Below are 14,412 nucleotides of genomic sequence, written 5' to 3'. Positions count from 1 at the left end.
TGCTGCCTAATTCTTTTCTAATGAATAAAAGGGGTCATTCATTCACTCATTCATTTGGTCATCTTTATTGAGTGCTTAATGTGCACTGAGCACTGCACTAAGCAGCTGGAGAGTACAATACAACAATAAAGAGGCACATTCCCTGTCCACAATGAGCTTACAGTCTAGATGAGGTGGGGAGAGAGAAAGAAATTAATTGAAACATAAATTACAGATATTTACATGAGTGCTGAGGTCTGGAGGGGAGAAGAACAAAGGTAGCAAGTCAGGGTGACAGAAGGGAATGGGAGAAGAGGAAGGGGAGCTTTTGTCAGGGAAGCTCTCTTAGAGGAGACATGCCTTCAATAAAGTTTTGAAGGGAGGCAGAGTAACTGTCTTTCAGATTTGTGAAGGGAGGGCATTCTAGGGCATCGGCTGATTGTGGGCTAGGGGTTGGCAGAGAGACATATGAGATTGAGGCACAGTGAGAAAGCATCAGAGGAGTGATGTGTGAGGGCTGGGTAGGAGAGTAACAAAGTGAGGTGAGGGGGCGGTAAAGTGATTGAGTACTATGAAGTCAATGGGGAGGAGTTTTTGTTTCATGTGGAGGTGGATGGGAAACCGCTAGAGGTTCTTGAGGAATGGGAAAACATGTCCTGAGCTTTTTTGTAGAAAAATGACCTGGGCAGCAGACTGAAGCATGGACTGGAATGGACAGAGACAAGAGGCTGGGTGGTCAGCAAGGAGGCTGATGCAGTAATCCAAGTGGGATAGGATGATAGTATTAATGTGGTAGCAGTTTGGATGGAGAGGAAAGGGTGGATTTTATCGATGTTGGGAAGGTGGGACTGACAGAATTTAGTGATGGATTGAATATGTGGGTTGAATAATAATAATGATAATGGCATTTATTAAGTGCTTACTATGTGCAAATAATAATAATAATAATAATAATAATAATAATAATGGCACTGTTGTAAGCACTGGGGAGGTGACAAGGTGATCAAGTTGTTCCATGGGGGGCTCACAGTCTTAATCCCCATTTTACAGATGAGGTAACTGAGGCCCAGAGAAGTGAAGTGACTTGCCCAAAGTCACACAGCTGACAAGTGATGGAGCGGGAATTAGAACCCATGACCTCGGACATCCCAAGCCCGGGCTCTTTCCACTGAGCCATGATGCTCCTCTAAGCATATTTCCTGCCTGCCAGGAGCTTAAAATTTGGAGAAGGGGACAGACATTAATATAATTAAATTATGGATATGTACATAAGTGATGTGGGGCTGAGGGTGGAGTGAATATCAAATGCTTAAAGGGTACAGATCCAAATGTATAGTTCTAATCCTCCTACTGCCATTATCCTCTTCCGTGAACTTGAGCAAGTCACTTAATTCCTCTGTGCCTCCATTTCCACATCTCCAAAATGGGTTTCGATACCTGTTATCCTTCCTAATTAGATTGTTAGCCCCATGGAAGGTAGCGGCTATGTCCCACCTAATGACCTTGCATCTCTCCAAATGTGGAATACATTGCCTGGCACTTAGTAAGAGTTTAACAAATGCCACAGTTATCATTGTTATTGCTATTATTGTTATTTTTTTTTATCACTGAGGGGGTAGTCCAGAAATTGAGAAAAGAGTTGTGTCCCAGCTGCTTCTCGCTTGCTCCTATGATGGGCTGACCCAAGTGGTTTCTGGGCACTGGGGACAAGCCATCTCCTGCTTGCCCCTGACAATGTCAGGATCCTGCTAGTGACAAGAAAATCATTGGCCTGGAGGGAGATGAGGACATGAAACCTTTCCTTATAAATGTCACCCTGGCCACCACAGAGGGGTGAGAATGACTGAGGTCCAGAATCAAAGTGCAGCGTGGTGAGTGTCTCCTTTTTTTAAATGGTATTTATTAAGTGTTTACGATGTGCCAGGTACTGTAATAAAAATTATAATAATGGTATTTGTTAAGTACTTACTATGTGCCAAGCACTGTTCTAAGTACTGGGGTAGATACAAGGTAATCAGGTTGTCCCACATGGGGTTTACAATCTTAATCCCCATTTTACAGATGAGGTTACTGAAGCACAGAAAAATTAAGTGGCTTGCCCAAGGTCTCACAGCAGACAAATGGCTGTACTATGTACTGGGATAGATACAAGATAATCAGATTGGATACAGTACACATTACACATGGGTCTCACAGTCTTAACCTCTATTTTACAGATGAGGGAACTGGGGCACAGAAAAGTGAAGTGATTTGCCAAAGGTCACCTGGATCTCCCGCCCCAGAGGGGTCTCTCAATTATGGCATTTGTCCAGCATTTGCTATAAACTTGAAAGGCTGTGAGCCCATCTCTATATGTTGCCGACTTGTACTTCCCAAGCGCTTAGTACGGTGCTCTGCACACAGTAAGCACTCAATAAATATGATTGATTGACTGATTCCCAAGTGCTTAGTACTGTGCTCTGCACACAGGAAGCGCTCAATAGATACGATCTCCCCCTTCTAGACTGTGAGCCCACTGTAGGGTAGGGACCGTCTCTATATGTTGCCGACTTGTACTTCCCAAACGCTTAGATCAGTGCTCTGCACACAGTAAGCGCTCAATAAATACGATTGATTGAATGAATGAATGAATAATGGCATTTGTTAAGCGCTTACTATGTGCGAGGGGGAATACAAGGTAATCAGGCTGTCCCACATGGGGCTCACAGTCTTAATCCCCATTTGACAGATGAGGTAACTGAGGCCCAGAGAAATTAAGTGACTTGCCCAAAGTCACACAGCTGACAAGTTGGTGGAGTCAGGGTTAGAATCCAAATCGTTCTGGCTTCCAGGGCCATGCTCTATCCACTAGACAATACTGCTTCTCTCTTGGCTACCCTGATTATTGCTGACTCTATGGTCAGAACAGAGAGAAGATCATTTTATTGTAAGCCAAAGGGGCGTTGGAGACCTGGGCCAAGAGAGGACTGACTGGTCAGCAGCATCAGAGGGAAAATGACTGTTAGAAGTTACTGTTCCCCCACACCCTGACCATGAGACACCCTCAGCCCCGTCGCAAAAGAGGTGAATTTTCCATCCTACCTCAGTCTTCCTACTCATTAGCTATGGTAAAATAACTCCCTGCTGCTGGCCAAATTCTGAGTCCCTTTCTCCATCCTATTCCTGCCTCCCAGCTGGATACTCAACATGGGGTTCTGCCTCCCAGATTTGAGGAGCTCTCTGCATAGGGTCAGCCCTGCTCCCTCAAGCCCCAAGCCCCCCACCTTTCAGCAGATCTCTTCTATTCATGGTAGGGACACCTCCTTTCTCTCATCTCCCCAACCACCTCCTGGTCTTGGAGCTGCAGAACTGTCTCCACTGGAGCTGACACCAGGTTGGTCAGGGGAAAAGGTTGGGGCTTTTGGGCACGAGACTGGGTGTTTTGCTGAAATAAAAAAGATTTTTCCTACCTTTCTGTCTCTTGTCCCCTGAGAGGCAGGCAAATCTTCTCCCCATATTTCTCCAACACCGTCTCATACGTGCGCACACACACACACGCACACACACACACACACACGCACACACACACACACACACACACACACGTCCTTAGGAACTTGGCAGACCAATTTAGGTATCATTCATCTCCCACCAGAAGCAATCTAGTTCGTGAACAGTTCACTGGAAAAACTCTTCCCAAATCTCCACAAGAATTATTTAATTTTTTAAATTTTTAAGACTTGCATTGAAGGCTTGTAATTAGATTCAAACAATCTTACAGTCTGCTGTTTTATATAAAACAGTCCATTTCTCCCTATTTACTTCTCTACTGTTTCCACTTTCTCTGGAAAGATGTGAATATCCTCACTTATCTTCCTTTAATCCAGTTCCTTCCAAATCCTTGTAGTTTGCATTTGCTATTTAATACTCATTTGGTATGTTTAAATGTTCCCAATTCCTTCTGTCAATCTGCTCCTGCAAATTATAAAGTCCTAAAGTCATGATGCCACCTCCCAAAAAAGACCTTTATTCCCCCCAAATACTTTGATCGAACTCAAAGAGGATTAAACTACCTAAAGTAATTGTTGACAATCTGGTCATAGCTCAGATTTCTCATTCCACCTCTGCTCACCATCTTCTATTCCACTGGTTTAATTTCCATATTTGCTGGAAGCCTCATTCTGACCATGACCAATTTGATCATTTAATAATGCTATGTGGCAGGCAGTCCAAGTTTGGAAGTATTTTTTTTTATTGTTATAATAATATGTGCAGAACAAAATTACACTCACTTCTGAACCGTAACAGGCAATGCACAACTAATTAAAAGACAGGACTTCCTTGCAAATGAACTCTAATTTTTGTACTTTGATCTTGTATTGGCTCAGTTACTTGGTAGTATTTATTGAGCAGTTACTGTATGTTGAGCAAGTGGTTGGAAGATTACAATAGAACAACATAGCAGATATTCCCTTGCCCACAGCAAGCTTACAGTGTGGAAGAGGAAGACAGACATTAATATAAATAAATAGGTTACAGATATGTACATGCATGCTGTGGGGTTGGGAGGGGATTGAACAAAGGGAGTGAGTCATGGTGACACAGAAGGGATGGAATTAAAGGGAAAGAAGGCTTTGTCAGGGAAGGTGTTTTGGAGACGACGTGCCTTCAATGTTGGATGTGAAGAGGGAGGGCATTCCAGGGCAGAGGCAGGACGTGGGTGAGGGGGCACAGGTGAGATAGATAAGATCGAGGGACAGTGAGAAGATTAGCATTAGAGGAGCTAAGTATGTGGGCTGGGTTGTAGTAGAGGAATAGTGAGGTGAGGTAGGAGGGGGCAAGGTGATTGAGTGTGTTGAAGTTTCTGTTTCATGTGCAGATGGATGGAGAACAACTAGAGGATCTTGAGGAGAGGGGAAAAATGGGCTGAAAGTTTCTGTAGAAAAATTATTCAGGAAGCAGAGTGAAGTATGGCCCAGAGCCATAAGAGACAGGCCAAGGTGGGGTCTTCAAGGAGGCAGATGATAGGATAACTTCTTTGATGAACATGGTAGCAGTTTGGATAGAAAGGAAAGGATAAATTTTAGCGATGTTCTGATGGTTGAACAGACAGGATTTAGTGATGGATTGAATAAGTTTGGGTTGAATGAGAGAGAGGAGTCAAGGATAAAGCCAGAGTGACAGACTTGCGAGACAGGAAGCATGGAGGTGCCATCTACAGTGATGAGAAAATCCCGATAAGGACAGAGTTTGGGTGGGAAGACAAGGGGTTCTCTTGTAGACATTTTAGGTTTGAGGTTTGAGGCTGGCAGAGAGATGGACGAGGTCTTGGTACAGTGCATAGACTGGCATTAGAGGAGAGAAGTGAGCAGGCTAGATAGTATTGGTATAGCAGTGAGGTTAAGTAGGAGAGGTCAAGGTCATGGAGTGCTTTAAAGCGAAAGGTAAGGAGTTTCTTTTTGATGCAGAGGTGGATGGGCAACAACTGGACGTTCTTGAGGTGTGAAGAAACATGGACTGAACGTTTTTGTAGAAAAGGAAAGGAAAACTCATTTGCAGGATGCAACTGTTAATGCTTTGTGAGGGGACCATCCTTCTTTTAAGGAATGATAATAATATTTTAGCATTTGTAAAGCACTTGCAAATGTGTCAAGTGCTGGGGTAGATGCAATGTAATTAGATAATGAATAATTGATGAGTTGTCCTCTCTCCAGCGCTTAGTACATTGCTCTGCACACAGTAAGTACTCAATAAATATGACTGACTGGATACAGCACAGGCCTGGGAGTCAGAATTAATTAATTAATTAATGATGGCCTTTATTAAGCGCTTACTATATGCAAAGCACTGTTCTAAGTGCTGGGGAGGTTACAAGGTGATCAGGTTGTCCCACGCGGGGTTCACAGTCTTAATCCCCATTTTACAGATGAGAGAACTGAGGCCCAGAGAAGTGAAGTGACTTGCCCAAAGTCACACAACTGACAATTGTCGGGAGCTGGGATTTGAACCCATGACCTCTGACTCCAAAGCCCGTGCTCTATTCCACTGAGCCAAGCTGCTTCGGGTTCTAATCCTGGCTTTGCCACTTGTCTGCTGTGTGACTATGGGCAAGTCACTTCTCTGTGCCTCAGTTACCTCATCTGTAAAATGGGGATTAAGACTGTGAGCCCCCGTGGGACAACCTGATAACCCTGTATCTCCCCCAGCGCTTAGAACAGTGCTTGGCACGTAGCAAGCACTTAAATAGCATTGAGAAGCAGCATGCATGACTCAGTGGATAGAGCACAGAATTGGCAGTCAGAGGTCATGGGTTCTAATCCTGGCTCCACCACTTGTCTTCTGTGTGACTTTGGCCAAGTCACTTAACTTCTCTTTACCCCTTACCTCTTACTCAATTCAATTACCTGTCCCTCACGGAGGAGGTCATCTGGATTCAGCTACTACTGGCTCTAGCAATGTCTGACACTTTCCCTCTGAGCACTTTGTGTGAAGTTAGCTTGAGTGAATGTGTCACCCTGGCACATCAGTGCAGTCTGTAAATTAATTAGCCCCGTCCTCTTTGCCTCAGTTCCCTCATCTGTAAAATGGGGATTAAGACTGTGAGCCCCACCTGATTACCTTATATCTCTCCCAGCGCTTAGAACAGTGCTTGGCACATAGTAAGCACTTAACAAATATCAGTATTAATTACTATTATTATTATTCTCTGGGCCTTAGTTACCTCATCTATCAAATGGGGACTAGGCCTGTGAGCCGTAAGCGAGACAGGGACTGTGTCCAACCAGATTTGCTTACATCCACCCCAGCATTTACTACAGTGGTTGGCACATGGTGATTAACATATACCGAAATTTTCATGTTTATTAAGCCTTTAGTGTTTGACATACACTGTATTAAGCACTGGGTTAAATACAAAATCATTAGTTCCGGCACAATGTCTGTCTTACCTGGGGTTCTCAGTTCAAGGGGGAGGAAGTAAAGATATTTAATCTCCATTTTACAGATGAGATAACTGAGTCACAGAGACTTTAAGTGACGTGTCCAAGGTCACACACCAAACAAGTGGTGGAGCAAGATTAGCACCCAGGTCCTCTGACTCTCAGGCCTAACCTCTTTCCACTAGCTCCTGTTGCTTTCCACTGTGGTTTCACTGCTTCTTTCAGGTTATTCCTCCATCATAACCATTTGGCTCATGACCTTGTCCCAAGGTGAACCCGGGGTACCCCCTAGAATAATAATTGTGGAATTCGTTAAGCGCTTACTATGTGCCAAGCACTGTTCCAAGCGCTGGGGTTTATTCAAGGTTATCAGGTTGTACCACGTGGGGCTCACACTTTAAGTCCCCATTTTACAGATGAGGTCACTGAGGCACAGAGAAATTAAGTGACTTGCCCAAGGTCACACAGCAGGCAAGTGGCAGAGCTGGGGATTAGAACCCACATCCCAATTAATTAGCCTCTTCCTCTTTTTGCAGTCCTCACAAGATGGCCGCTATCATCTTACTGAGTTACCCCTTACCTCTTACTCAATTCAATTACCTGTCCCTCACGGAGGAGGTCATCTGGATTCAGCTACTACTGGCTCTAGCAATGTCTGACACTTTCCCTCTGAGCACTTTGTGTGAAGTTAGCTTGAGTGAATGTGTCACCCTGGCACATCAGTGCAGTCTGTAAGAAGGTTTAGGCCCAATGGGCCCATGGAAAATCACTCTCTGCTGGGGGTAGGATAACAAGGCACCTGTTAAGAGGAAATTGTGCCCTACTCATTGGGTGGAGTTCTTTGAATTGACCAGTAAATATGTAGATTTCGATTTTCATAAAGCCTTTGACACTAATGGTTTACATACAAATGGATTGTGGCATTACTGAATAAACATGACCATTCCCTACCAATTTAACGGACACATTCACTTCTTTCTGGATCCTTTGTCAATTTTCTTTTCAGCTCCAGGAATGAACTGCCAGTTTCTGGCCCATCCTTCCTCCTGTGTTGCTGCAGATATTTGTATCAAAAAGCAATGAGCATTGATGTGGCTCAGGAAGTCTGTTTCCTCTTCCAGTCTGGAGTAGGTATCATGGGGAACTCCCTTCTCAACATGTTTTACCTCTCCTCATTCCTCCGGGGTTCCAAACCAAAGCCCACAGACCTGGTCATCATTCACCTAGCTCTGGTCCACACCGTGATGCTTCTTACCAGGTGGATCAACAGAACAGCAGGAATATTGGGGCTGCGGCTCATACAGACCAATGCTGAGTGTAAGCTGTTTGCCTATGTCTGCCGCATCACCCGGGGCCTCTCCATCTGTACTACTTCTCTACTGAGCATGGTCCAGGCCATCACCATCAGTCCTACCACCTCCTACCTGTTCCAGCTTAAGATTCAGATCCCAAACTTCATCCTCCCGGTCTTAGCCATCTTGTGGATTCTGAACATGCTGATAAACACCCAACTTTGGTACCATATGGTTGCTTCACATAATGCAACCACCTTTGGGATCAGTTGTTATGTTGTGCTCTCAAGCATACCCCTCCGGAGGCTGACTGTCACCTTCACGGCTCTCCGCGACATCTTCTCTCTGGGTCTCATGAGCTGCTCCAGTGGCTTCATGGTCCTTCTTCTGCACCGACACAGGCTTCAGGTCCAGCATCTTCACAGTACCAGCCAAGCCCGTAAAACATCACCAGAGAGACAAGCCACCAAAATCATTATGCTGCTTGTGAGTTTCTTTGTAGTATTCTACTGTGGAGACTTTGTCCTTTACCTGCTTCTAGGGACATCCATGAAGAATAATGTCATCCTCCTGAATGCAAGCATGTTTGTGGTAAATGGATATGCCACTGTCAGCCCCTTTGTCTTGCTCACCTGTGACACCAGAGTCATCATGTTCCTAGGTGATTTTCTGGGGAATAAGACCCGAAGGTCTTCTCAGACCATGCTGCTATCTGCCATCCCACTTTGAGATGGGAACCCAGTGACGATCCTGTCTCAAGCAAGAAAGACCATGGAAGAGCAATATCACCATTAAACCAAGGACATTCCTAGTTGTAGTCATTCATTCATTCATTCAATCGTATTTATTGAGTGCTAATTCTGTGCACAGCACTGTACTAAGCGCTTGGGAAGTACAAGTTTGCAGCATATAGAGATGGTCCCTACCCAACAGCTGGCTCACAGTCTAGAAGGGGGAGACAGACAACAAAACATATAAACCAAATAAAATAAATAGAATAAATACGTACAAGTAAAATAAATGGAGTAATTGATATGTACAAACATATATACATATATACAGGTGCTGCTGGGAGGGGAAGGACGTAAGGTGGAGGGGATGCAGGGGAGGGGGAGGAGGGGGAGAGCAAGGAGGGGGATCAGTCTGTGAAGGCATCCTGGAGGAGGTGAGCTCTCAGTAGGGCTTTGAAGGGAGGAAGAGAGCTAGCTTGGCGGAAGTGCGGAGGGAGGGCATTCCAGGCCAGGGGGAGGATCAATCAATCAATCAATCATATTTATTGAGCGCTTACTATGTGCAGAGCACTGTACTAAGCGCTTGGGAAGTACAAATTGGCAACATATAGAGACAGTCCCTACCCAACAGTGGGCTCACAGTCTAAAAGGGGGAGACAGAGAACAAAACCAAACATACTAACAAAATAAAATAAATAGAATAGATATGTACAAATAAATAAATAAATAAATAGAGTAATAAATATGTACAAACGCATATACATATGTACAGGTGCTGTGGGGAAGGGAAGGAGGTAAGATGGGGGGGATGGAGAGGGGGACGAGGGGGAGAGGAAGGAAGGGGCTTAGTCTGGGAAGGCCTCCTGGAGGAGGTGAGCTCTCAGCAGAGCCTTGAAGGGAGGAAGAGAGCTAGCTTGGCAGATGGGCAGAGGGAGGGCATTCCAGGCCCCGGGGATGACGTGGGCCGGGGGTCGATGGCGGGACAGGCGAGAGCGAGGTACGGTGAGGAGATTAGCAGCGGAGGAGCGGAGGGTGCGGGCTGGGCAGTAGAAGGAGAGAAGGGAGGTGAGGTAGGAGGGGGCGAGGTGATGGACAGCCTTGAAGCCCAGGGTGAGGAGTTTCTGCCTGATGCACAGATTGATTGGTAGCCGTTGGAGGTTTTTGAGGAGGGGAGTGTTATGCCCAGAGCGTTTCTGGACAAAGATAATCCGGGCAGCAGCATGAAGTATGGACTGAAGTGGAGAGAGACACGAGGATGGGAGATCAGAGAGAAGGCTGGTGCAGTAGTCCAGACGGGATAGGATGAGAGCTTGAATTAGCAGGGTAGCAGTTTGGATGGAGAGGAAAGGGCGGATCTTGGCAATGTTGCGGAGCTGAGACCGGCAGGTTTTGGTGACGGCTTGGATGTGAGGGGTGAATGAGAGCGTGGAGTCGAGGATGACACCAAGGTTGCGGGCTTGTGAGACGGGAAGGATGGTAGTGCCGTCAACAGAGATGGGAAAGCCAGGGAGAGGACAAGGTTTGGGAGGGAAGACAAGGAGTTCAGTCTTCGACATGTTGAGCTTTAGGTGGCGGGCAGACATCCAAATGGAGATGTCCTGAAGGCAGGAGGAGATGCGAGCCTAGAGAGAGGGGGAGAGAGCAGGGGCAGAGATGTAGATCTGGGTGTCATCAGCGTAGAGATGATAGTTGAAGCCGTGGGAGCGAATGAGGTCACCAAGGGAGTGCGTGTAGATTGAGAACAGAAGGGGACCAAGCACTGAACCTTGGGGAACCCCCACAGTAAGAGGATGGGAGGGGGAGGAGGAGCCTGCAAAAGAGACTGAGAAAGAACGACCGGAGAGATAAGAGGAGAACCAGGAGAGGACGGAGTCTGTGAAGCGAAGGTCAGATAGCGTGTTGAGAAGAAGGGGGTGGTCCACAGTGTCGAAGGCAGCTGAGAGGTCGAGGAGGATTAGGACAGAGTATGAGCCGTTGGATTTGGCAAGCAGGAGGTCATTGGTGACCTTTGAGAGGGCAGTTTCCGTGGAATGAAGGGGATGGAAGCCAGACTGGAGGGGGTCAAGGAGAGAGTTGTTGTTGAGGAATTCTAGGTAGCGCGTGTAGACAACTCGTTCAAGGAGTTTGGAAAGGAATGGTAGGAGGGATATGGGGCGATAACTAGAAGGTGAGGTGGGGTCAAGAGAGGGTTTTTTTAGGATGGGAGAGACATGGGCATGTTTGAAGGCAGAGGGGAAGGAACCAGTGGAGAGTGAGTGGTTGAAGATGGAAGTTAAGGAGGGGAGAAGGGATGGAGCGAGAGATTTCATGAGATGAGAGGGAATGGGGTCAGAAGCACAGGTGGCCGGAGTAGCACTTGAGAGGAGAGAGGAGAGCTCCTCTGTGGATACCGCTGGGAAGGATGGGAGAGTAGCAGAGAGTGTTGAGAGCCGGGGGGTTGGAGAAAGGGGGGAAGAGACTTTGGGGAGGTCGGACCTGACGGATTTAATTTTGTTAATGAAGTAGGAGGCCAGATCGTTGCGGGTGAGGGAAGGAGGAGGGGGAGGAACCGGGGGCCTGAGAAGGGAGTTGAATGTACGGAAGAGCTGGCGGGGGTGATGGGCATGGGTGTCAATAAGGGAGGAGAAATTGTTTTGTCTGGCAGAAGAGAGGGCTGAGTTAAGGCAGGAAAGGATAAACTTGAAGTGAACGAGGTTGGCATGGTGTTTAGACTTTCGCCAGCAGCGTTTGGCAGCTCGAGCATAAGAGTGAAGGAGGCGGACAGTGGCAGTGATCCAGGGCTGTGGGTTAGTGGTGCGAGAGCAGCGAATGGAAAGGGGAGCGAGTGAGTCTAGCTGAGTAGAAAGGGTAGAGTTGAGAGCAGTAATCTGATCATCAAGACTGGGTAGAGAGGAGAGGGCGGCGAGGTGGGGTGTGAGGCACTCCGAAAGAAGGGTGGGGTCCAGAGAGCAGAGATCTCTGTGAGGGAGTAATATGGATTTACAGGGGAAAGGAGTGTGAGTGAGGAGGTAGGTGAGAAGATTATGATCAGAGAGAGGGATTTCAGAGTTGGTGAGGGTGGGGAGGATGTTGGCCGGGGGTCGACGGTGGGATGGGGGAGAACGAGGCACAGTCAGGAGATGAGCGGCAGAGGAGTGGAGGGTGTGGGCTGGGTTCTAGAAGGAGAAAAGGGAGGTGAGGTAGGAGGGGTCGAATTGATAGTGAGCCTTGAAGCCGAGGGTGAGGAGTTAGTCCCTGGAGATAATCAGAGTTTCATTAAAGTGTGAGGTTTTGCAGTGCTGATAATTTCTATTGTAGACATCCCTCTCTAAAAGCTTTCCCAGATTCCTGGCTACAGTCCCTCCATCTCCTATTTTGCTTTGCTAGATCTTTATGTACCGTTCGATGGCTGGATCTGTGCACAGCACTTTCTATCTCCTCAGTTGTTCTTTGTCTGAATAGCAGCCTGGCCTAAAGGAAAGAACGAGGGGCTAGGAGTCAGTGGACTTGGACTCTAATCCCAGCTCTGCCACTTACATGATATGTGACCCTAAGTAAGTAACTTAGCACGTCTGTGCCTCTGTTTCCTCCATTGTAAAATGGACATTTAACACCATTTCTCTATCCTAGTTATATTGTTAAGTTTCCTGTGATCAGAGACTGTGCCCAACCTGATTAAATTGTAGCTACCCAGCACTCAGAACTGTGTATGACTCAGAGGAAGCACTTAGCAAAGATCATATCATTATCATCACCATATTATTATTATTATCATTATTATTGTAACGAGACCCAAGGTGTAACCAGGTTTTCAGACTCCCTCATTTCTCTTCATCGTTTGTCATCTTCCCCATTTTCCTCCCGTAAAGGAGGATACAGAGACAAAGAGTTTAACAAAGTTAGGGATAATAATAATAATGACAACAATAATTGTGGTATTTGTTAAGTGCTTACTATGTGCCAGGCACTATACTAAGCACTGGGGTGGATACAAGCAAATCGGGTAGGACACAGTCCCTGTCCCACCTGGGGCTCTCAGTGTCTACATTCCCATCTTACGGATGAGGAGGTAACTGAGGTACAGAGAAGTTAAGTGACCTGCTCAAGGCCACACAGCAGACATATGACAGAGTCAGTATAAGAACCCCTGACCTTCTGACTCCCAAGCCTGTGATCTACTCACTACACCATACTGCTTCCCCTGGCATATCCACACCTAAGAATACCCATTTGGTACTAACCCTGTGAGAGTCCAGATGTAGAGGTAAATGTATTCTTTTCACCACTGCTCTTTGGCAGTATTACAGCCAATCCCATGAACATAAGCTGAGAGATTCATCATACAGCCAAAAAACAGCGAAAAATTTCCAAGGGAAATGAGAAAACCCCAAATCTGATTTGGTATTTGTTAAGCGCTTACTATGTGCAAAGCACTGTTCTAAGCCCTGGGGGGATACAAGGTGATCAGGTTGTCCCACGGGGGGCTCACAGTCTTAATCCCCATTTTACGGATGAGGTAAAAGGCTCAGAGAAGTTAATTGAGTTGCCCAAAGTCACACAGCTGACAAGCGGCGAGCAGGGATCTGAACCCATGACCTCTGATTCCAAAGCTCTTTCCCCTGAGCCACGCTGATTCTCTTTGGATCTGTACCCTTTCAGCACTTGATATTCACCCAGTCCTCAGCCCCAGTCAATCAATCGATCAATCATTTGTTTTTAGTAAGCACTAACCATGTGCGGAGCATTGTACAAAGCACTTGGGAGAGTACAATGCTCACAGGACTTATATCCATATTGTAATTTATTTTAATGTCTCTCCCAATCTAGACTGTAATTTCCTCGTGGGCAGAGAATATGTCTTACAAACTCTGTTGTACTCTCCGAAGCAGCGTGGCTCAGTGGAAAGAGCCTGGGCTTGGGAGTCAGAGGTCATGGGTTCTAATCCTGGCTCCGCCACATGTCTGCTGTGTGACCTTGGGCAAGTCACTTCACTTCTCTGAGCCTCAGTTACCTCATCTGAAAATTGGGGGTTAAGACTGTGAGCCCCACGTGGGGCAACCTGATAACCTTGTATCCCCCTCAGCGCTTAGAACAGTGCTTTGCACATAGTAAGCACTTAACAAATGCCATCATTATTATCACTATTAATACAGTGCCCTGCACAAGGTAAGCCCTCAATGAGTACCACTGATTGATTGATTCATATTTCCAACACACTTCAAAGTCTCAGAAATGGAAACCAGGAATAAATAGGAAATCAGATGCACATCTCTGAAAAGCAGAAGGTAAAGAGCCATGGGATTTCAGAATAAAGGGGCCTTCATCTGGCCAAGCTCCCTGTAAGCTCCCTCTAGACTGTGAACTTCTTGTAGGCAAGGAATATGTCCATTATATTGTTATGTTGTAATCTTGCAACCATTTAGTGCAGTGCTCTGCACACAATGAATGTTCAATAAAGTCACTGACTGTCTGACTTCAGGGGATTTGAATCACTACAGCTGAGCTTCTCATTTA

At 46.2% G+C, this 14,412-nt stretch overlaps 1 protein-coding gene across 1 annotated transcript; it reads left to right on the top strand.

The window, feature by feature from the left end:
* The first annotated feature begins 7,943 nt into the window (after positions 1–7,943).
* Positions 7,944–8,917, top strand: LOC119943321 (vomeronasal type-1 receptor 90-like). Its single transcript, XM_038764219.1, has one exon. The coding sequence runs from the start codon at positions 7,976–7,978 to the stop codon at positions 8,915–8,917; it is 942 nt and encodes a 313-aa protein (XP_038620147.1). The 5' UTR covers positions 7,944–7,975.
* Positions 8,918–14,412: the final 5,495 nt, after the last annotated feature.

Source organism: Tachyglossus aculeatus, chromosome 22 (genome assembly GCF_015852505.1).
Source record: "Tachyglossus aculeatus isolate mTacAcu1 chromosome 22, mTacAcu1.pri, whole genome shotgun sequence".
NCBI lineage: Eukaryota > Metazoa > Chordata > Mammalia > Monotremata > Tachyglossidae > Tachyglossus > Tachyglossus aculeatus.
Note: the sequence above shows the minus strand (reverse complement) of the source record. Positions and strands in the feature narration are given on the sequence as shown.